The 21,567-nt window shown below is 49.4% G+C and overlaps 1 protein-coding gene across 1 annotated transcript in view; it reads right to left on the bottom strand.

The window, feature by feature from the left end:
- LOC115115257 (partitioning defective 3 homolog B-like) overlaps nucleotides 1-21,567 on the bottom strand; it is a 448,345-nt gene that overhangs the window by 407,096 nt on the left and 19,682 nt on the right. The window contains exons 2-5 of the mRNA XM_065016293.1: nucleotides 19,770-19,848; nucleotides 7,432-7,519; nucleotides 3,214-3,339; nucleotides 1,687-2,093 (exon numbers count right to left, since the gene is read on the bottom strand). Of these exons, the coding sequence (XP_064872365.1) occupies nucleotides 1,687-2,093; nucleotides 3,214-3,233 (427 nt within the window). The 5' untranslated portion in view covers nucleotides 3,234-3,339; nucleotides 7,432-7,519; nucleotides 19,770-19,848. The remainder of the gene's footprint in view (nucleotides 1-1,686; nucleotides 2,094-3,213; nucleotides 3,340-7,431; nucleotides 7,520-19,769; nucleotides 19,849-21,567) is intronic.

The raw sequence follows: 21,567 nt of genomic DNA, 5'->3' as shown, positions 1-21,567 counted from the left end.
TAGTGGGGTGAAATCACGACCTCATCCAGCCAGCTGTCTAACTAGTGGGGTGAAATCATGACCTCATCCAGCCATCTGTCTACCTAGTGGGGTGAAATCATGACCTCATCCAGCCAGCTGTCTACCTAGTGGGGTGAAATCATGACCTCATCCAGCCAGCTGTCTACCTAGTGGGGTGAAATCATGACCTCATCCAGTCAGCTGTCTACCTAGTGGGGTGAAATCATGACCTCATCCAGCCATCTGTCTAACTAGTGGGGTGAAATCATGACCTCATCCAGCCAGCTGTCTACCTAGTGGGGTGAAATCATGACCTCATCCAGTCAGCTGTCTAACTAGTGGGGTGAAATCACGACCTCATCCAGCCAGCTGTCTACCTAGTGGGGTGAAATCACGACCTCATCCAGCCAGCTGTCTAACTAGTGGGGTGAAATCACGACCTCATCCAGCCAGCTGTCTACCTAGTGGGGTGAAATCATGACCTCATCCAGCCAGCTGTCTACCTAGTGGGGTGAAATCACAACCTCATCCAGCCAGCTGTCTACCTAGTGGGGTGAAATCACGACCTCATCCAGCCAGCTGTCTACCTAGTGGGGTGAAATCACGACCTCATCCAGCCAGCTGTCTAACTAGTGGGGTGAAATCCCGACCTCATCCAGTCAGCTGTCTACCTAGTGGGGTGAAATCATGACCTCATCCAGCCAGCTGTCTACCTAGTGGGGTGAAATCACAACCTCATCCAGCCAGCTGTCTACCTAGTGGGGTGAAATCACGACCTCATCCAGCCTGCTGTCTAACTAGTGGGGTGAAATCACGACCTCATCCAGCCAGCTGTCTTAACTAGTGGGGTGAAATCACGACCTCATCCAGCCATCTGTCTAACTAGTGGGGTGAAATCACATCTCACATCATCCATCCTCCTCATCCCTCCTCCTCCCTCCTCCCCATCCCACATCATCCCTCCTCCCCATCCCACATCATCCCTCCTCTTCCCTCCTCCACATCCCACATCATCCGTCCTCCCCATCCCACATCATCCCTCCTCTTCCCTCCTCCACATCCCACATCATCCCTCCTCCACATCCCACATCATCCCTCCTCATCCCCCTCCTCCCTCCTCCACATCATCCCTCCTCCACATCCCACATCATCCCTCCTCTTCCCTCCTCCCCCCCTCCACATCCCCATCATCCCTCATCCCTCCTCATCCCTCCTCCACATCCCACATCATCCCTCCTCCTCCCCCTCATCATCCCTCCTCCACATCCCTCCTCCTCCCTTCTCCCCATCCCTCCTCATACCTCCTCCCCATCCCACATCATCCCTCCTCCTCCCCCTCCTCCCTCCTCCTCCCCCTCCTCCACATCCCACATCATCCCTCCTCATCCCTCCTCCACATCCCACATCATCCCTCCTTCCTCCTCCTCCCCCTCCTCCACATCCCACATCATCCCTCCTCATCCCTCCTCCACATCCCACATCATCCCTCCTCCTCCCCCTCCTCATCCCTCCTCCACATCCCACATCATCCCTCCTCATCCCTCCTCCACATCCCACATCATCCCTCCTCCTCCCTTCTCCCCATCCCTCCTCATACCTCCTCCCCATCCCACATCATCCCTCCTCCTCATCCCTCCTCCCCATCCCACATCATCCCTCCTCCTCCCCCTCCTCATACCTCCTTACCTTTCTTTAAATCGATCTTCAGTCTCTTCCCTCCCTTCTTGCTGGTGAAGCCCACCAGGGTAGAGAAGGTGGGACTCCTCTTCAGGAGTGGGCTGTCACTCTTCTCCTTGGGGACAGGGGATAGGCTGACGGGGACAGGGTGGGCGAGATGGGGGGATCCCATTGGTCGGCCCTCTAGGCTGCTGCTGTCCTCAGCCATTCGGGCAGTAGGAGAGTCAGAGGGCTTAAAGGCAGGTTTGATTGAAGGAGGCTCCTTAGAGGAAGTCTTGGGTGTGGCTTTGGGACTGCCTGATTGGTTGAAGAGCTGACCAATCAGGCTCTTCTCGTACCTCTCCCTGTTGGAGACAGGAACTACTTCCAGACGCACCATGGGGGACCGCATAGCATAACGGAACACTTCCTGTGCCCTGGGGAGAACACACCACTCAGAACTGGCAGTCAACCATACTACTGACAACAACATATGGAACTATTCACACTTCCTGCATTACTCAGACTTCCTGCTTTACTCAAGACTTCCTGCTTTACTCAAGACTTCCTGCTTTACCCAATACTTCCTGCTTTACCCAATACTTCCTGTTTTACTCAAGACTTCCTGCATTACTCAATACTTCCTGTTTTACTCAAGACTTCCTGCATTACTCAAGACTTCCTGCTTTACTCAAGACTTCCTGCATTCAAGACTTCCTGCAACACTTCCTGCATGACTCTTGTATTGAAGTTAACGGGAGATTGGGGATACAATTGATATGAACGAGTGACTATATGAAGAAACAAGAGAAACTGCATCTGATAACAGCTATGACACAAGCCAGGCAGTCATGAGAAAGGGAGAGAGGTGTGGTCTAAGGGGGATAAAAAAAAACATAAACCCAGCTCGACAAGGAGACACACAAAGAGGGCCACACAAAGGGGGACACATAAACGGGGCCACACAAAGGGGGACACATAAACGGGGCCACACAAAGGGGGACACAAAGGGACACACACGGGGACACACACAAAGGGGGGGACACAAAGGGGACACACAGGGGGCCACACAAGGGACACACACAAAGGGGGCCACACAAAGGGCCACACACAAAGGGACACACACAAGGGGGGGGGGACACAAAGGGGGACACACACAAAGGGGGCCACAAAGGGGGCCACACAAAGGGGGACACAAAGGGGGCCACACACAAAGGGGGCCACACACACAAAGGGGGGGAGACACAAAGGGGGCCACACAAAGGGACACACACAAAGGGGGCCACACAAAGGGGGCCACACAAAGGGCCACACACAAAGGGACACACACAAAGGGGGCCACACAAAGGGGGACACAAAGGGGGCCACACAAAGGGACACAAAGGGGGCCACACAAAGGGACACACACAAAGGGGGCCACACAAAGGGGGCCACACAAAGGGGGACACACAAAGGGGGCCACACAAAGGGGGACACAAAGGGGGCCACACAAAGGGGGACACACAAAGGGGGCCACACAAAGGTCCATGCCTGGAATCAAAGAGCGGAGTTGCTTACTGGGTAAAGGATTTGTCCATTAACTCTGTATCATTGATTTGAACAATGCACTCATCGTCCTGGAAGATCCCCTCTCGCTTAGAACGACTGTTCTCCTCCACACCACGAATGTGCAGGCCCAGAGCCCTGTAGAGAGAGAGAGAGAGAGACAGAGAGAGAGTGACAGAGAGAGAGAGACAGAGAGAGACACACACAGAGAGAGAGAGAGACAGAGAAAGAGAGAGAGAGAGAGAGGAGAGGAGAGGAGAGGAGAGGAGAGGAGAGGAGAGGAGAGGAGAGGAGAGGAGAGGAGAGGAGAGAGAGAGGAGAGGAGAGGAGAGGAGAGGGACAGAGAGATAGAGAGACAGAGAGAGCGAGAGACAGAGAGAGCGAGAGACAGAGAGAGAGAGAGAAAGAGAGAGAGAGAGGAGAGGAGAGGAGAGGAGAGGAGAGGAGAGAGGAGAGGAGAGGAGAGAGGAGAGGAGAGGAGAGGAGAGGAGAGAGAGGAGAGAGAGAGAGAGACAGAGAGAGCGAGAGACAGAGAGAGCGAGAGAGAGAGAGAGAGAGAGAGAGAGAGAGAGAGAGGAGAGGAGAGGAGAGGAGAGGAGAGGAGAGGAGAGGAGAGAGAGAGAGAGAGAGAGAGACAGAGAGAGATAGAGAGACAGAGAGAGAGAGACAGAGAGAGCGAGAGACAGAGAGAGAGAGAGAGAGAGAGAGAGAGAGAGAGGAGAGACAGAGAGAGAGGAGAGGAGAGGAGAGAGAGAGAGAGCGAGAGAGAGAGAGAGAGAGAGAGAGAGAGAGAGAGAGAGAGCGAGAGACAGAGAGAGAGAGAGAGAGAGAGAGAGAGGAGAGAGAGAGAGAGAGAGAGAGCGAGAGACAGAGAGACAGAGAGACAGAGAGACAGAGAGACAGAGAGAGCGAGAGAGAGAGAGAGAGAGAGAGAGAGAGAGAGAGAGAGAGAGAGAGAGAGAGAGAGAGAGAGAGACAGAGAGAGAGAGAGAGAGAGAGAACAGGAAAAACATTTGCATTAGACAAAAAAAAATCCACACAGGTTATCGCCAAAGAAACATCCCAACAAAAGCTGCAAAATCCCTCAGAAACACAGAGAAAGTTGTGTGAAAGCAGGACAGAGTTGTAGCTCCCAGACAGATAAAGAGATTCACTCAGTGTCCTCCCTCTCACTCAGTGTCCTCCCTCTCCCTCAGTGTCCTCCCTCTCACTCAGTGTCCTCCCTCTCACTCAGTGTCCTCCCTCCCCCTCAGTGTCCTCCCTCTCAATCAGTTTCCTCCCTCTCAATCAGTGTCCTCCCTCTCAATCAGTTTCCTCCCTCTCAATCAGTGTCCTCCCTCTCAATCAGTTTCCTCCCTCTGCCTCAGTGTCCTCCCTCCCCCTCAGTGTCCTCCCTCTCAATCAGTGTCCTCCCTCTCAATCAGTGTCCTCCCTCCCCCTCAGTGTCCTCCCTCTCACTCAGTGTCCTCCCTCTCACTCAGCGTCCTCCCTCTCCCTCAGTGTCCTCCCTCTCCCTCAGTGTCCTCCCTCTCACTCAGTGTCCTTCCTCTCACTCAGTCTTCTCTCTCGCTATCTCTGTGTGTCCTTTCTCTCCGTGTCCATTCTCCACCCTCCCTCTCTGTCCTTTCTCTTTTCAGTGTCCACACTCGCGCTTTGAGTGTCCTCTCTCGCTGTCTGCTCTTTCAGTGTCGTCTCTCGCTGTCTGCTCTTTCAGTGTCCTCTCTCGCTGTCTGCTCTTTCAGTGTCCTCTCTCGCTGTCTGCTCTTTCAGTGTCCTCTCTCGTTCTGTGTCCCCTCTTTCACTCTGTCCCCCCTCTCTCTGTGTGTCGTCTCTCTGTGTCCCATCTCTCGCTCTCAATGTCCTCTCTGTCTCGCTGACTCGCTGTGTGTGTCCTCTCGGTTTATGTCATCTCTATCTCTCTCTCTCTGTGTGTTCTCTCTCTGCCCTCACGCTCAACACACCACCACCACTACAATAACACATTTACACTCCGTGGAAACATTACCTATCGCTCTGGCGACTGGCTGGCACAGATAAACAGATGAACAGAAAAATGGTATGAGCCAGGAGTGAAGTTAGAAACGGGGATAAATGGAAATAGAAGCCCAGTGCATCCTGTCCACAAGATGAATCCAATCCGGCTGCCTGACCACCCTGTACGATGGGTTTGGGATAAAGCCATTTACTGAGACTCAATGCCCTGAACATACTGGAGAAATAAAACGACAACTGTAGGACAGCAGACTGACAGGACAGAATGGAGATGGCTTTGGGAAGATTCTGTTCAGAACATTGTGTCCTTTGTTAAAGTAAATTTCCCCCAGACTAGACGAGTGGCAGTCAGGAATGTAGTCATATCTACACTGTCTCTGAACGGAGAAAAAGATTATCAGACATCACCATGCTGTCTCTGTCAGGGTTAATACCATGCTGTTCCCAATATCTACTATAAAGGGATGACAGAGAGGGGGATGATGTCCTATAAAGGGATGAGAGAGAGAGGGATGATGTACTATAAAGGGATGACAGAGAGGGGGATGATGTCCTATAAAGGGATGAGAGAGAGAGGGATGATGTACTATAAAGGGATGACAGAGAGGGGGATGATGTCCTATAAAGGGATGAGAGAGAGAGGGACGATGTACTATAAAGGGATGACAGAGAGGGGGATGATGTACTATAAAGGGATGACAGAGAGGGGGATGATGTACTATAAAGGGATGACAGAGAGAGGGATGACAGAGAGAGGGATGATGTACTATAAAGGGATGACAGAGAGGGGGATGATGTACTATATAGGGATGACAGAGAGAGGGATGATGTACTATAAAGGGATGACAGAGAGAGGGATGATGTACTATATAGGGATGACAGAGAGAGGGATGATGTACTATAAAGGGATGACAGAGAGGGGGATGATGTACTATAAAGGGATGAGAGAGAGGGGGATGATGTACTATAAAGGGATGACAGAGGGATGATGTACTATAAAGGGATGACAGAGGGATGATGTACTATAAAGGGATGAGAGAGAGGGGGATGATGTACTATAAAGGGATGACAGAGAGAGGGATGATGTCCTATAAAGGGATGAGAGAGAGGGGATGATGTACTATAAAGGGATGACAGAGAGAGGGATGATGTATTATAAAGGGATGAGAGAGGGGGATGATGTACTATAAAGGGATGACAGAGAGAGGGATGATGTACTATAAAGGGATGAGAGAGAGCGGGAAGATGCACTATATAGGGATGACAGAGAGAGGGATGATGTACTATAAAGGGATGACAAAGAGAGGGATGATGTACTATATAGGGATGACAGAGAGAGGGATGATGTACTATTAAAGGGATGACAGAGAGGGGGATGATGTACTATAAAGGGATGACAGAGAGAGGGATGATGTACTATAAAGGGATGACAGAGAGAGGGATGATGTACTATTAAAGGGATGACAGAGAGGGGGATGATGTACTATAAAGGGATGACACAGAGAGGGATGATGTACTATCTAGGGATGACAGAGAGAGGGATGATGTACTATTAAAGGGATGACAGAGAGGGGGATGATGTACTATAAAGGGATGACAGAGAGAGGGATGATGTACTATAAATGGATGACAGAAAGAGGGATGATGTACTATAAAGGGATGACAGAGAGAGGGATGATGTACTATAAAGGAATGACAGAGAGAGGGATGATGTACTATTAAAGGGATGACAGAGAGGGGGATGATGTACTATAAAGGGATGACAGAGAGAGGGATGATGTACTATAAAGGGATGACAGAGAGAGGGATGATGTACTATAAAGGGATGACAGAGAGAGGGATGATGTACTATAAATGGATGACAGAGGGATGATGTCCTATAAAGGGATGACAGAGAGAGGGATGATGTACTATAAAGGGATGACAGAAAGAGGGATGATGTACTATAAAGGGATGACAGAGAGAGAGGGATGATGTACTATAAAGGGATGACAGAGAGAGGGATGATGTACTATAAAGGGATGACAGAGAGGGGGATGATGTCCTATAAAGGGATGACAGAGAGAGAGGGATGATGTACTATAAAGGGATAACAGAGGGATGATGTACTATTAAAGGGATGACAGAGAGAGGGATGATGTACTATAAAGGGATGACAGAGGGATGATGTACTATAAAGGGATGACAGAGGGATGATGTACTATATAGGGATGACAGAGAGAGGGATGATGTACTCACCGTCCGCTGAGAGAGGAGACATAAGGGACAACGTGGATCCCCAGCGGACCGTGTTCTCCTGAGATCTCCACTGTCTTGGTCAGGCTGCACGCACACACACACACACACACACACACACACACACACACACACACACACACACACACACAGAGAGAGAGAGAGAAGAGAAACACACATTATTAGTCGGCAGGACAGAAAAAACACAGATACCATCAACATAACATAACCCTAACCCTGTAATCAGACCTAACCCTTCACCCTGTAATCAGACCTAACCCTTCACCCTGTAATCAGACCTAACCCTTCACCCTGTAATCAGACCTAACCCTTCACCCTGTAATCAGACCTAACCCTTCACCCTGTAATCAGACCTAACCCTTCACCCTGTAATCAGACCTAACCCTTCACCCTGTAATCAGACATAACCCTTCACCCTGTAATCAGACCTAACCCTTCATACTGTAATCAGACCTAACCCTTCACCCTGTAATCAGACCTAACCCTTCACCCTGTAATCAGACCTAACCCTTCACCCTGTAATCAGACCTAACCCTTCACCCTGTAATCAGACCTAACCCTTCATACTGTAATCAGACCTAACCCTAACCCTTCACCCTGTAATCAGACCTAACCCTAACCCTTCACCCTGTAATCAGACCTAACCCTTCATACTGTAATCAGACCTAACCCTAACCCTTCATACTGTAATCAGACCTAACCCTTCACCCTGTAATCAGACCTAACCCTAACCCTTCACCCTGTAATCAGACCTAACCCTAACCCTTCACCCTGTAATCAGACCTAACCCTAACCCTTCACCCTGTAATCAGACCTAACCCTTCACCCTGTAATCAGACCTAACCCTTCACCCTGTAATCAGACCTAACCCTTCACCCTGTAATCAGACCTAACCCTTCACCCTGTAATCAGACCTAACCCTTCACCCTGTAATCAGACCTAACCCTTCATACTGTAATCAGACCTAACCCTAACCCTTCACCCTGTAATCAGACCTAACCCTAACCCTTCACCCTGTAATCAGACCTAACCCTAACCCTTCATACTGTAATCAGACCTAACCCTTCACCCTGTAATCAGACCTAACCCTAACCCTTCACCCTGTAATCAGACCTAACCCTAACCCTTCACCCTGTAATCAGACCTAACCCTAACCCTTCACCCTGTAATCAGACCTAACCCTTCACCCTGTAATCAGACCTAACCCTTCACCCTGTAATCAGACCTAACCCTTCACCCTGTAATCAGACCTAACCCTAACCCTTCACCCTGTAATCAGACCTAACCCTAACCCTTCACCCTGTAATCAGACCTAACCCTTCATACTGTAATCAGACCTAACCCTTCATACTGTAATCAGACCTAACCCTTCACACTGTAATCAGACCTAACCCTTCACACTGTAATCAGTCCTAACCCTTCACCCTGTAATCAGACCTAACCCTTCACCCTGTAATCAGACCTAACCCTTCACCCTGTAATCAGACCTAACCCTAACCCTGTAATCAGACCTAACCCTAACCCTTCACCCTGTAATCAGACCTAACCCTTCACCCTGTAATCAGACCCAACCCTTCACCCTGTAATCAGACCTAACCCTAACCCTTCACCCTGTAATCAGACCTAACCCTAACCCTTCACCCTGTAATCAGACCTAACCCTAACCCTTCACACTGTAATCAGACCTAACCCTTCACCCTGTAATCAGACCTAACCCTTCACCCTGTAATCAGACCTAACCCTTCACACTGTAATCAGACCTAACCTTTCTAGCGCTGAGCTATTTTGATTTAATCTTTATTTAACTAGGCAAGTCAGTTAAGAACACGTTCTTATTTTCAATGACGTATTGTGAGGTTGGTTCGGTTTAAAACATGAAATAATTATGATGATGATGATTTTAGAGCCTTTTAATGGATTTGTGAACATTGAATTTCCATTGAGAATATTCCATCATGTCAGGGTCCATATTGGGTCATCAATAGAACAACAGAAATTACTACCAAATAAAACTATATTTCAGTTGTATATGACTTTATTTATTATTTTTTTCTAATGACTGCCTTGCCTGGTTCTCCAATTACTTTGCAGACAGAGTTCAGTGTGTCAAGTCATGTTGTCCGATCCTCTGGCAGTCTCTATGGGGGTGCCACAGGGTTCAATCCTCGGGCCGACTCTTTTCTCTGTATATATCAATGATGTTGCTCTTGCTGCGGGCGATTCCCCGATCCACCTCTACGCAGACGACACCATTCTGTATACTTCCGGCCCGTCCTTGGACACTGTGCTATCTAACCTCCAAACGAGCTTCAATGCCATACAACACTCCTTCCGTGGCCTCCAACTGCTCTTAAACGCTAGTAAAACCAAATGCATGCTTTTCAACCGTTCGCTACATGCACCTGCACGTCTGACTAGCATCACCACCCTGGATGGTTCCGACCTTGAATATGTGGACATCTATAAGTACCTAGGTGTCTGGCTAGACTGTAAACTCTCCTTCCAGACTCATATCAAACATCTCCAATACAAAATCAAATCTAGAATCGGCTTTCTATTCCGCAACAAAGCCTCCTTCACTCACGCCGCCAAACTTACCCTCGTAAAACTGACTATCCTACCGATCCTCGACTTTGGCGATGTCATTTAGAAAATAGCTTCCAACACTCTACTCAGCAAACTGGATGCAGTTTATCACAGTGCCATCCGTTTTGTTACTAAAGCACCTTATGCCACCCACCACTGCGACCTGTATGCTCTAGTCGGCTGGCCCTCGCTACATATTTGTCGACAGACAAATCCAGGTCATCTACAAGTCCATGCTAGGTAAAGCTCCGCCTTATCTCAGTTCACTGGTCACGATGGCAACACCCACCCGTAGCACGCGCTCCAGCAGGTGTATCTCACTGATCATCCCTAAAGCCAACACCTCATTTGGCCGCCTTTCCTTCCAGTTCTCTGCTGTCTGTGACTGGAATGAACGCGACATGCATCAAGCCACACCCATCTCATTAGTGGTGGTCAGATAAGAGACATTATGTTAGACTCATTTGTAATTGACTGTCATAGCCCCAAATAAAAAAGTTGACTTTGGCTGTTAATTACATTTAAAAATATAAATATTTTTTTTAAAACAGCAAGAGAGGGAAAGAGAGAGAGAGAGACAGACAGACAGACAGACAGAGAGAGCGAAAGGGAGAGGGAGAGAGACAGATGGAGAGAGAGAGAGAGAGAGAGAGAGAGAGAGAGAGAGAAAGGGAGCGTGAGAGGAAGAGAGACATGTCCAGACAGCCTGGAGACAGAGGCTAGCTGTTGTGGAACAAAGAGGAACCAGTTCAGGTAGAGTGGGCACAGCAGGGCAGACATCTGAAGAGCAACTTCATCAACTCTCCACAAGTTGCAATTCATGCGGAGACGGAACAAAACAACAAATATCAAAGAGCAGCCTCTCCTCTAGGAGAGAGGGGGAGGGAGGGAGACGGGGAAGGAGGGCAGATGAGAGAGAGAATTAATTAGGAAGGACTAATGAATACCACACGCATTAATATCAAGGAGGAAAAAAATCCATCCACTCTCCCCTCCCTCCCTCCCTCCCTCCCTCCCTCCCTCCCTCCCTCCCTCCCTCCTCTTCTAGCTTCTCTCCCTCCCTCCCTCCCTCCCTCCCTCCCTCCCTCCCTCCCTCCCTCCTCTTCTAGCTTCTCTCCCTCCCTCCCTCCCTCCCTCCCTCCCTCCTCTTCTAGCTTCTCTCCATCCCCTGATTGTGCTCTCTCAGAAGATGGAGAGAGAGGAGGGGAGGGAGGGAGGGAGGGAGGAGGGAGGGAGGGGAGGAGGGGAGGGGGATAGAGATGTATTCATATATACACAGATGAGATGAGGGTTGGAGATGGGTTGAGTAGAGTAACAGGGGAGGGGATGTGATCATTCTACCCAAAACCAGAACTACAGGGGGGGGATGTGATCATTATACCAGAACTACAGGGGAGGGGGTGTGATCATTATACCAGAACTACAGGGGAGGGGATGTGATCATTACACCAGAACTACAGGGGAGGGGTTGTGATCATTATACCAGAACTACAGGGGAGGGGGGATCATTATACCAGAACTACAGGGGAGGGGGTTGTGATCATTATACCAGAACTACAGGGGAGGGGGGGGTGATCATTATACCAGAACTACAGGGGAGGGGGATGTGATCATTATACCAGAACTACAGGGGAGGGGATGTGATCATTACACCAGAACTACAGGGGAGGGGTTGTGATCATTATACCAGAACTACAGGGGAGGGGGATGTGATCATTCTACCAGAACTACAGGGGAGGGGGATGTGATCATTGTACCAGAACTACAGGGGAGGGGATGTGATCATTCTACCAGAACTACAGGGGAGGGGGATGTGATCATTGTACCAGAACTACAGGGGAGGGGTTGTGATCATTATACCAGAACTACAGGGGAGGGGATGTGATCATTGTACCAGAACTACAGGGGAGGGGTTGTGATCATTATACCAGAACTACAGGGGAGGGGGATGTGATCATTCTACCAGAACTACAGGGGGGGGATGTGATCATTGTACCAGAACTACAGGGGAGGGGGGTGATCATTATACCAGAACTACAGGGGAGGGGTTGTGATCATTATACCAGAACTACAGGGGAGGGGGATGTGATCATTCTACCAGAACTACAGGGGAGGGGGGTGTGATCATTCTACCAGAACTACAGGGGAGGGGGTTGTGATCATTATACCAGAACTACAGGGGAGGGGGATGTGATCATTCTACCCAACACCAGAACTACAACTAATGTCACTACTAGAGACAGACAGAGAGAGAGACAGACAGAGACAGAGACAGAGAGACAGACAGAGACAGAGAGAGAGAGAGAGAGAGAGAGAGACAGAGAGACAGAGAGAGACAGAGACAGAGACAGAGAGAGATCCAGTTAGAGAGAGAGACAGAGAGAGACAGAGAGAGACAGAGACAGAGAGAGATCCAGTTAGAGAGAGAGACAGAGAGAGATCCAGTTAGAGAGAGAGAGGGAGAGACAGACAGAGACAGAGAGAGATCCAGTTAGAGACAGAGAGAGAGACAGACAGAGACAGAGACAGAGAGAGATCCAGTTAGAGATAGAGACAGAGAGAGAGACAGACAGAGACAGAGAGAGATCCAGTTAGAGACAGAGACAGAGAGAGATCCAGTTAGAGAGAGAGAGAGAGAGAGAGAGAGAGACAGAGAAACAGACAGAGACAGAGACAGAGAGAGAGATCCAGTTAGAGACAGAGACAGAGAGAGATCCAGTTAGAGAGAGAGAGAGATCCAGTTAGAGAGAGAGAGACAGAGAAACAGACAGAGACAGAGACAGAGAGAGATCCAGTTAGAGACAGAGACAGAGAGAGATCCAGTTATAGAGAGAGAGCTAAAGTGTGTACAGGTAACTGCTAATATTTAACCCGACTGCATCGCAAATGGCATATACTGTAGGGCCCTGGTCTAAAGTAGTGCACTATATGTAGTGCACTATATAGGGCTCTGGTCTAAAGTAGTGCACTATATAGGGCCCTGGTCTAAAGTAGTGCACTATATAGGGCCCTGGTCTAAAGTAGTGCACTATATAGGGCTCTGGTCTAAAGTAGTGCACTATATAGGGCCCTGGTCTAAAGTAGTGAACTATATAGGGCTCTGGTCTAAAGTAGTGCACTTATATAGGGCTCTGGTCTAAAGTAGTGCACTATATAGGGCCCTGGTCTAAAGTAGTGCACTACATAGGGCCCTGGTCTAAAGTAGTGGGACGTGATGTGTCTGTGTGTGTGTGTGTGTGGGCTCCCTGCCCGTCTCTCATCCCTCGCTCCCTGCCCGTCTCTCATCCCTCGCTCCCTGCCCGTCTCTCATCCCTCGCTCCCTGCCCGTCTTTCATCCCTCGCTCCCTGCCCGTCTCTCTCATCCCTCGCTCCCTGCCCGTCTCTCATCCCTCGCTCCCTGCCCGTCTCTCATCCCTCGCTCCCTGCCCGTCTCTCATCCCTCGCTCCCTGCCCGTCTTTCATCCCTCGCTCCCTGCCCGTCTCTCTCATCCCTCGCGCCCTGCCAGTCTCTCATCCCTCGCTCCCTGCCCGTCTCTCTCATCCCTCGCTCCCTGCCCATCTCTCATCCCTCGCTCCCTGCCCGTCTCTCATCCCTCACTCCCTGCCAGCCTCTCATCCGTCGCTCCCTGCCCATCTCTCATCCCTCGCTCCCTGCCCGTCTCTCATCCCTCGCTCCCTGCCCGTCTCTCATCCCTCGCTCCCTGCCCGTCTCTCATCCCTCGCTCCCTGCCCATCTCTCATCCCTCGCGCCCTGCCCATCTCTCATCCCTCGCTCCCTGCCCGTCTCTCATCCCTCGCGCCCTGCCAGTCTCTCATCCCTCGCTCTCTGCCTGTCTCTCTCATCCCTCGCTCCCTGCCCGTCTCTCATCCCTCGCTCCCTGCCCGTCTCTCATCCCTCGCTCCCTGCCCGTCTCTCATCCCTCGCGCCCTGCCCATCTCTCATCCTCGATCCCTGCCCGTCTCTCACCCTCGCTCTCTGCCCAGTCTCTCTCATCCCTCGCTCTCTGCCTGTCTCTCTCATCCCTCGCTCCCTGCCCGTCTCTCATCCCTCGCTCCCTGCCCGTCTCTCATCCCTCGCTCCCTGCCCGTCTCTCATCCCTCGCTCCCTGCCCGTCTCTCATCCCTCGCTCCTGCCCATCTCTCATCCCTCGCTCTCTGCCCGTCTCTCATCCCTCGCTCCCTGCCCGTCTCTCATCCTCGCTCCCTGCCCGTCTCTCATCCCTCGCTCCCTGCCCGTCTCTCATCCCTCGCTCCCTGCCCGTCTCTCATCCCTCGCGCCCTGCCCATCTCTCATCCCTCGCTCCCTGCCCGTCTCTCATCCCTCGCTCCCTGCCCGTCTCTCATCCCTCGCTCCCTGCCCGTCTCTCATCCCTCACTCCCTGCCCGTCTCTCTCATCCCTCTCTATCTGCCCGTCTCTCATCCCTCGCTCCCTGCCCGTCTCTCTCATCCCTCACTCCCTGCCCATCTCTCATCCCTCGCTCCCTGCCCGTCTCTCATCCCTCGAGCCCTGCCCATCTCTCATCCCTCACTCCCTGCCCGTCTCTCATTCCTCGCTCCCTGCCCGTCTCTCTCATCCCTCGCTCCCTGCCCGTCTCTCATCCCTCGCGCCCTGCCCATCTCTCATCCCTCGCTATCTGCCCGTCTCTCTCATCCCTCGCTCCCTGCCCATCTCTCATCCCTCGCTCCCTGCCCGTCTCTCATCCCTCGCTCCCTGCCCATCTCTCTCATCCCTCGCTCCCTGCCCGTCTCTCATCCCTCGCTCCTTGCCCGTCTCTCATCCCTCGCGCCCTGCCCATCTCTCATCCCTCGCTCCCTGCCCGTCTCTCATCCCTCGCTCCCTGCCCGTCTCTCATCCCTCGCTCCCTGCCCGTCTCTCATCCCTCGCTCCCTGCCCGTCTCTCATCCCTCGCTCCCTGCCCGTCTCTCATCCCTCGCTCCCTGCCCGTCTCTCTCATCCCTCGCTCCCTGCCCGTCTCTCTCATCCCTCGCTCCCTGCCCGTCTCTCTCATCCCTCGCTCCCTGCCCGTCTCTCATCCCTCGCTCCCTGCCCGTCTCTCTCATCCCTCGCTCCCTGCCCGTCTCTCAACCCTCGCTCTCTGCCCGTCTCTCTCATCCCTCGCTCCCTGCCCGTCTCTCTCATCCCTCGCTCCCTGCCCGTCTCTCTCATCCCTCGCTCCATGCCCGTCTCTCATCCCTCGCTCCCTGCCCGTCTCTCATCCCTCGCTCTCTGCCCGTCTCTCTCATCCCTCGCTCTCTGCCCGTCTCTCTCATCCCTCGCTCTCTGCCCGTCTCTCTCATCCCTCACTCCCTGCCCATCTCTCATCCCTCGCTCCTGCCCGTCTCTCTCATCCTCGCTCCCTGCCCGTCTCTCATCCCTCGCTCCCTGCCCGTCTCTCATCCTCGCTCCCTGCCCGTCTCTCTCATCCCTCGCTCTCTGCCGTCTCTCTCATCCCTCGCTCTCTGCCCGTCTCTCTCATCCCTCTCTCTCTGCCCGTCTCTCTCATCCCTCACTCCCTGCCCATCTCTCATCCCTCGCTCCCTGCCCGTCTCTCATCCCTCGCTCCTGCCCGTCTCTCTCATCCCTCGCTCCCTGCCCGTCTCTCTCATCCCTCGCTCCCTGCCCGTCTCTCATCCCTCGCTCCCTGCCCGTTTCTCATCCCTCGCTCCCTGCCCGTCTCTCATTCCTCGCTCTCTGCAAGATCTCCTCATCCTCGCTCTCTGCCCGTCTCATCTCATCCTCTCTCTCATCCCTCACTCCCTGCCCATCTCTCATCCCTCGCTCCCTGCCCTTTCTCTCTCATCCTCTGCCCATCTCTCATCCTCGCTCTGCCCGTCTCTCTCATCCCTCGCTCTCTGCCCGTCTCTCTCATCCCTCACTCCTGCCCATCTCTCATCCTCGCTCCCTGCCCGTCTCTCATCCTCGCTCCCTGCCCATCTCTCATCCCTCGCTCCCTGCCCGTCTCTCTCATCCCTCGCTCCTGCTCATAACATCTTCATCCTCGCTCCCTGCCCGTCTCTCATCCCTCGCTCCCTGCCCGTCTCTCATCCCTCGCTCAACCTAACGTCTCTCTCATCCCTCGCTCTCTGCCCGTCCTCTCATAACCTCGCTATCTGCCTCCGTCTCTCTCATCCCTCGCTCCTGCCCGTCTCTCTCATCCCTCTCTCTCTGCCCGTCTCTCTCATCCCTCACTCCCTGCCCATCTATCATCCCTCGCTCCTGCCCGTCTCTCATCCCTCGCTCTCTGCCCATCTCTCTCATCCTTGCTCCCTGCCCGTCTCTCATCCCTCGCTAACCCTGCCCAACCTCTCATCCCTCGTCTCTGCCCATCTCTCATCCTCGCTCCCTGATCCAACCTCATCCCTCACTCCTGCAACCGTCTCTCTTATCCCTCGCTCTCTGCCTGTCTCTTCATCCCTCGCTGATCCAACCATATCATCATCCTCGCACTCCTGCCCGTCTCTCATCCCTCGCTCCTGCCCGTCTCTCATCCCTCGCTCCCTGCCCGTCTCTCATCCCTCGCTCCCTGCCCGTCTCTCATCCCTCGCTCTCTGCCCGTCTCTCTCATCCCTCGCTCCCTGCCCGTCTCTCATCCCTCGCTCTCTGCCCGTCTCTCTCATCCCTCGCTCTCTGCCCGTCTCTCTCATCCCTCTCTCTCTGCCCGTCTCTCTCATCCCTCCCTCGCTCCCTGCCTGTATCTGTCATCCCTCGCTCTGTATGTTTAAATAACAGTCCACTACTGGACAAGTGATGTGTGACCAGCTAGTAGACGCAGTATTGGATCAAGATCTAGTATGGCTAGTATGTACACACTCACCGTAAGTCGCTCTGGATAAGGCCACATGCTAAATGTTTTTTTTTTTTTTTACATTTCTAAATATTTAAAAAATCACTTGATATGCAAATTTGGCTCAGCCTTGATCTTCTCATTGGAGAGCAGAGCTTCATGCTGAATTATAATACTTAGTTAATTATATAGGACAGACAATGGAACATCAACACAGTACAACAGGGGTGTCAAAGTCAAATGGACGGAGGGCCAAATAAAAAAATCAGCTACAAGACGAGGGCCGGACTGTTCGAATGTTCATTGAAAAATTTTTAAATGACGCATATAGTCTAGTGAACCTAATTGAACCTACTGAAAACCTAACAAATATATTACAATATGATCAGATAAATAAAGCAATATTTTCTTATGGCTCTGTCAGTAATCTTTAATTTTCAACAGACACAAAAGACAAATTTCCTTTATATAAATATCCCCATAACATGAACATTAAATGAAAGAAACCGGTATTCAAGGCACCATCAGTAGACTATATTTTCTATTTTAGCAAAAGTGGGCTAAATTTACTTCAAAGAAAAAACAATAATAGCAATTTTCTATCATCCACTCAACTAAAATATTTTTAAAATATAATTGATTGAAATACAAAAATAAAGTGCAAAAATCTATTAATCAAAAACAACACTTTGTTTAAGGAGAAGTAACATGCAGTGAAAACAAATGTTAAATTTTAACTTTTAAACTTGAACTGAGTAAAAACTCTAAATATGTGATTGCACAGTAATGTTCACTTGTTTGAGGTTGAGGGTGATACTGTGTGGTGGTGTCCCATCTTTTCCACAAGTTCATCAATGTTGTGTGTAAGGCTCTGAGCTGAAGAAATCCTCAGAATTGAGTGGAGGTGTTCAGCAGTAAGTGTGACTTCTGTGTGATGTTTTGTTCAGGTTCATCAAAGAAAACAGTTGTTCACTGTGTGTATGTGTGTGCCAAACATAGACAACGTTTGAGCAGCCTGGATGTACAGTGTGTGGGCATTGTGCCGTGGAGAAACGGGCGAACTCCGCAGCACCCACTGCCGCATATTTTGCCTCAGTGCATCATTGCATTGGAGGTCAATCAACTCCATTTGGAGGTTTGGTGGTGAGCTTTCCAGTGTGTCAACAGCAAATGGGTTACCAGTGTTCCAACCTGCTTTTTACAGTGTTCAAAGTCAGCAAACTGTGGCGTACGAAAGTCAGTGTGCAAGCATACCTATTTTATCAGCCAACTGTGTGCTCGGTGTGTGCACTGGTAGAGAGCTGTCTCTTTCATGGTCTGGCAGCTGGGAAAGTGGCTCAAATTTTCTTTCCGCATCTGCGTCTCCCACAGAGTCAGTTTGGTTTAAATGCCTTCACTGTACTGTACATGTCAGAGATGACACGATCCCGACCCTGCAGCTGTACAGTTTATTGCATTCAGATGACTGTAATGTCACACAGAAAACATTTCACACAGAAACATTTCGTCTCGTGAGTTGTGTTGTGTCTTTCCTTTGCTGTCCAAGAACAGACAAATCTCCTCACAGCTGTGAAACATCTTTGAAGCACCTTTCCCTGGCTTAGCCATGCACCTCTGTGTGATAAGGCAAATCACCATGTGTGTACAGTTTCTAACTCCGTCAGAAATGCCTTGAACTGGCGGTGATTCAAACCTTTGGCTCTGATAAAGTTAACTGTGTATACGTGATGATGTCATTACATGCTCCATTTTCAAGGCTTTACAGTGCACAACGTTCCTGGTACAGTGTGATACAATGATAAGCTGTCAGCTCACCTGTAACGCGTTTTCCTCTTGCATCTTTTCCCGTATCTTCGCCACCAGTCCGCTCCTGTGTCCACACATCGCAGGTGTCCGTCGTGTTGTCAAACCCACGTACAGTGTTTCCCAAGGCAGCTCCATCTCATTTACACATCTTGACACCTCTTCATACAAATCATGCCCCGTAGTTGTGCCATGCATAGGACGTAAAGCCAAAAACTCCTCTGTCACGCTTAGGTTGAGTCCACTCCGTGGATGAAAATTGACAACTGGGCAATGTCAGAAATGTCGGTGCTCTCATCCACAGCCAAGGAATATGCAATAAAATCTTTTCCCTTTTTCACAAGCTGCTCTTTTAGATTGATGGACAACTGGTCTAAAACTCGGCAATGGTGTTTCTGCTCAGACTCACATTTAAAAAAAACCTTTTTTCAGTGCAAAAACCCGTCACAAAACTTTAATCATAAAAGTTTTTGATGAAAACCCCTCCGTAAAAACCCCTGATTTAGCGATCTCTAATGACAAAACCCCAAAATAAAACTGGCCTTGACAGCAGCCTGGCCTTGTGATTTGGCTTTTTTGAACAGAGCCTGTCAAGATTTGAGGCCTCGTTTTAATTCCTCTGCCTTTTGTAGCCTTTGTTCCATGTCCATATTCTTGTTTTTGTCCCGTGTTTCGTTTCATAATGTCGTCTCAGATTATACTCTTTCAGTACCGCCACACTTTCTCCACACAGAAGACACACAGGTTTTCCAGCTACCTTCGTGAACATATATACTCCGACTCCCACCTTGTTTGAAGTGTGGTTCTCAGTATCCACCTTCCGTTTTGCTCAGTATTTTTGATGGGTATCTGAAAGTTAATTTTACTGTGATGCTGACACTGCTGTGCCAATAAATATTGAAATGAAGCAGCCTCCCACTGCTCTGCAGATGTCACCTTTGCATTGTGGGAAATGTAGTATTGCGTGCGTGTAAAAGATCTACAGGGCTGATGAGGTTTGCTGCGGGCGGTTCTAATTAATAAATCAAGATCATCCCAGGGCCGTAAAAAACCTTCTTGCGGGCCGGATGTGGCCCGCGGGCCTTGACTCTGACATATGTGCAGTACAAGAACACACACACACACACACACACACACGTCTTACCTGAGAGAGAATGTGTTGAGTTTGGTAGTCGAGACATCAGCTCTGTGTCCTCCGGTCTTGTCCAGTCCATGGTTCACCCCCTGTAGGTCATAACAACATATTAACACTTCAGTGATCCAACCATAACATATTAACACTCCATTGATCCAACCATAACATATTAACACTCCAGTGATCCAACCATAACATATTAACACTCCAGAGATCCAACCATAACATAACATATTAACACTCCAGAGATCCAACCATAACATAACAATATTAATGGACTACTCCAGTGATCCAACCATAACATATTAACACTCCAGTGATCCAACCAGCCGTAAACACTCCAGTGATACAACCATAACATAACATATTAACACTCCAGTGATCCAACCATAACATATTAACACTCCAGTGATCCAACCATAACATAACATATTAACACTCCAGTGATCCAACCATAACATATTAACACTTCAGTGATCCAACCATAACATATTAACACTCCAGAGATCCAACCATAACATATTAAAACTCCAGTGATCCAACCATAACATATTAACACTCCAGTGATACAACCATAACATAACATATTAACACTCCAGTGATCCAACCATAACATATTAACACCCCAGTGATCCAACCATAACATAACATATTAACACTCCATTGATCCAACCATAACATATTAACACTCCAGTGATCCAACCATAACATAACATATTAACACTCCAGTGATCCAACCATAACATAACATAACATATTAACACTCCAGTGATCCAACCATAACATATTAACACTCCAGTGATCCAACCATAACATATTAACACCCCAGTGATCCAACCATAACATAACATATTAACACTCCAGTGATCCAACCATAACATAACATATTAACACTCCAGTGATCCAACCATAACATATTAACACTCCAGAGATCCAACCATAACATATTAAAACTCCAGTGATCCAACCATAACATATTAACACTCCAGTGATCCAACCATAACATAACATATTAACACTTCAGTGATCCAACCATAACATATTAACACTTCAGTGATCCAACCATAACATATTAACACTCCAGAGATCCAACCATAACATATTAAAACTCCAGTGATCCAACCATAACATATTAACACTCCAGTGATACAACCATAACATAACATATTAACACTCCAGTGATCCAACCATAACATATTAACACCCCAGTGATCCAACCATAACATAACATATTAACACTCCATTGATCCAACCATAACATATTAACACCCCAGTGATCCAACCATAACATAACATATTAACACTCCAGTGATCCAACCATAACATAACATATTAACACTCCAGTGATCCAACCATAACATAACATATTAACACTCCAGTGATCCAACCATAACATAACATATTAACACTCCAGTGATCCAACCATAACATATTAACACTTCAGTGATCCAACCATAACATATTAACACCCCAGTGATCCAACCATAACATATTAACACTCCAGAGATCCAACCATAACATATTAACACTCCAGAGATCCAACCATAACATAACATATGAACACTTCAGTGATCCAACCATAACATAACATATTAACACTCCAGTGATCCAACCATAACATATTAACACTCCAGTGATCCAACCATAACATAACATATTAACACTCCAGTGATCCAACCATAACATATTAACACTCCACTGTGTGTGTGTGTGTGTGTGTGTAATGTGTGTGTGTAATGTGTGTACAGTGTGTGTAATGTGTGTGTGTGTGTACTGTGTGTACAGTGTGTGTAATGTGTGTGTGTACA

Source organism: Oncorhynchus nerka, linkage group LG3, assembly GCF_034236695.1.
Source record: "Oncorhynchus nerka isolate Pitt River linkage group LG3, Oner_Uvic_2.0, whole genome shotgun sequence".
Taxonomy (NCBI): domain Eukaryota; kingdom Metazoa; phylum Chordata; class Actinopteri; order Salmoniformes; family Salmonidae; genus Oncorhynchus; species Oncorhynchus nerka.
The sequence above is the reverse complement of the archived record's forward strand: the minus strand, read 5'-3'. Positions and strand labels throughout refer to the sequence as shown.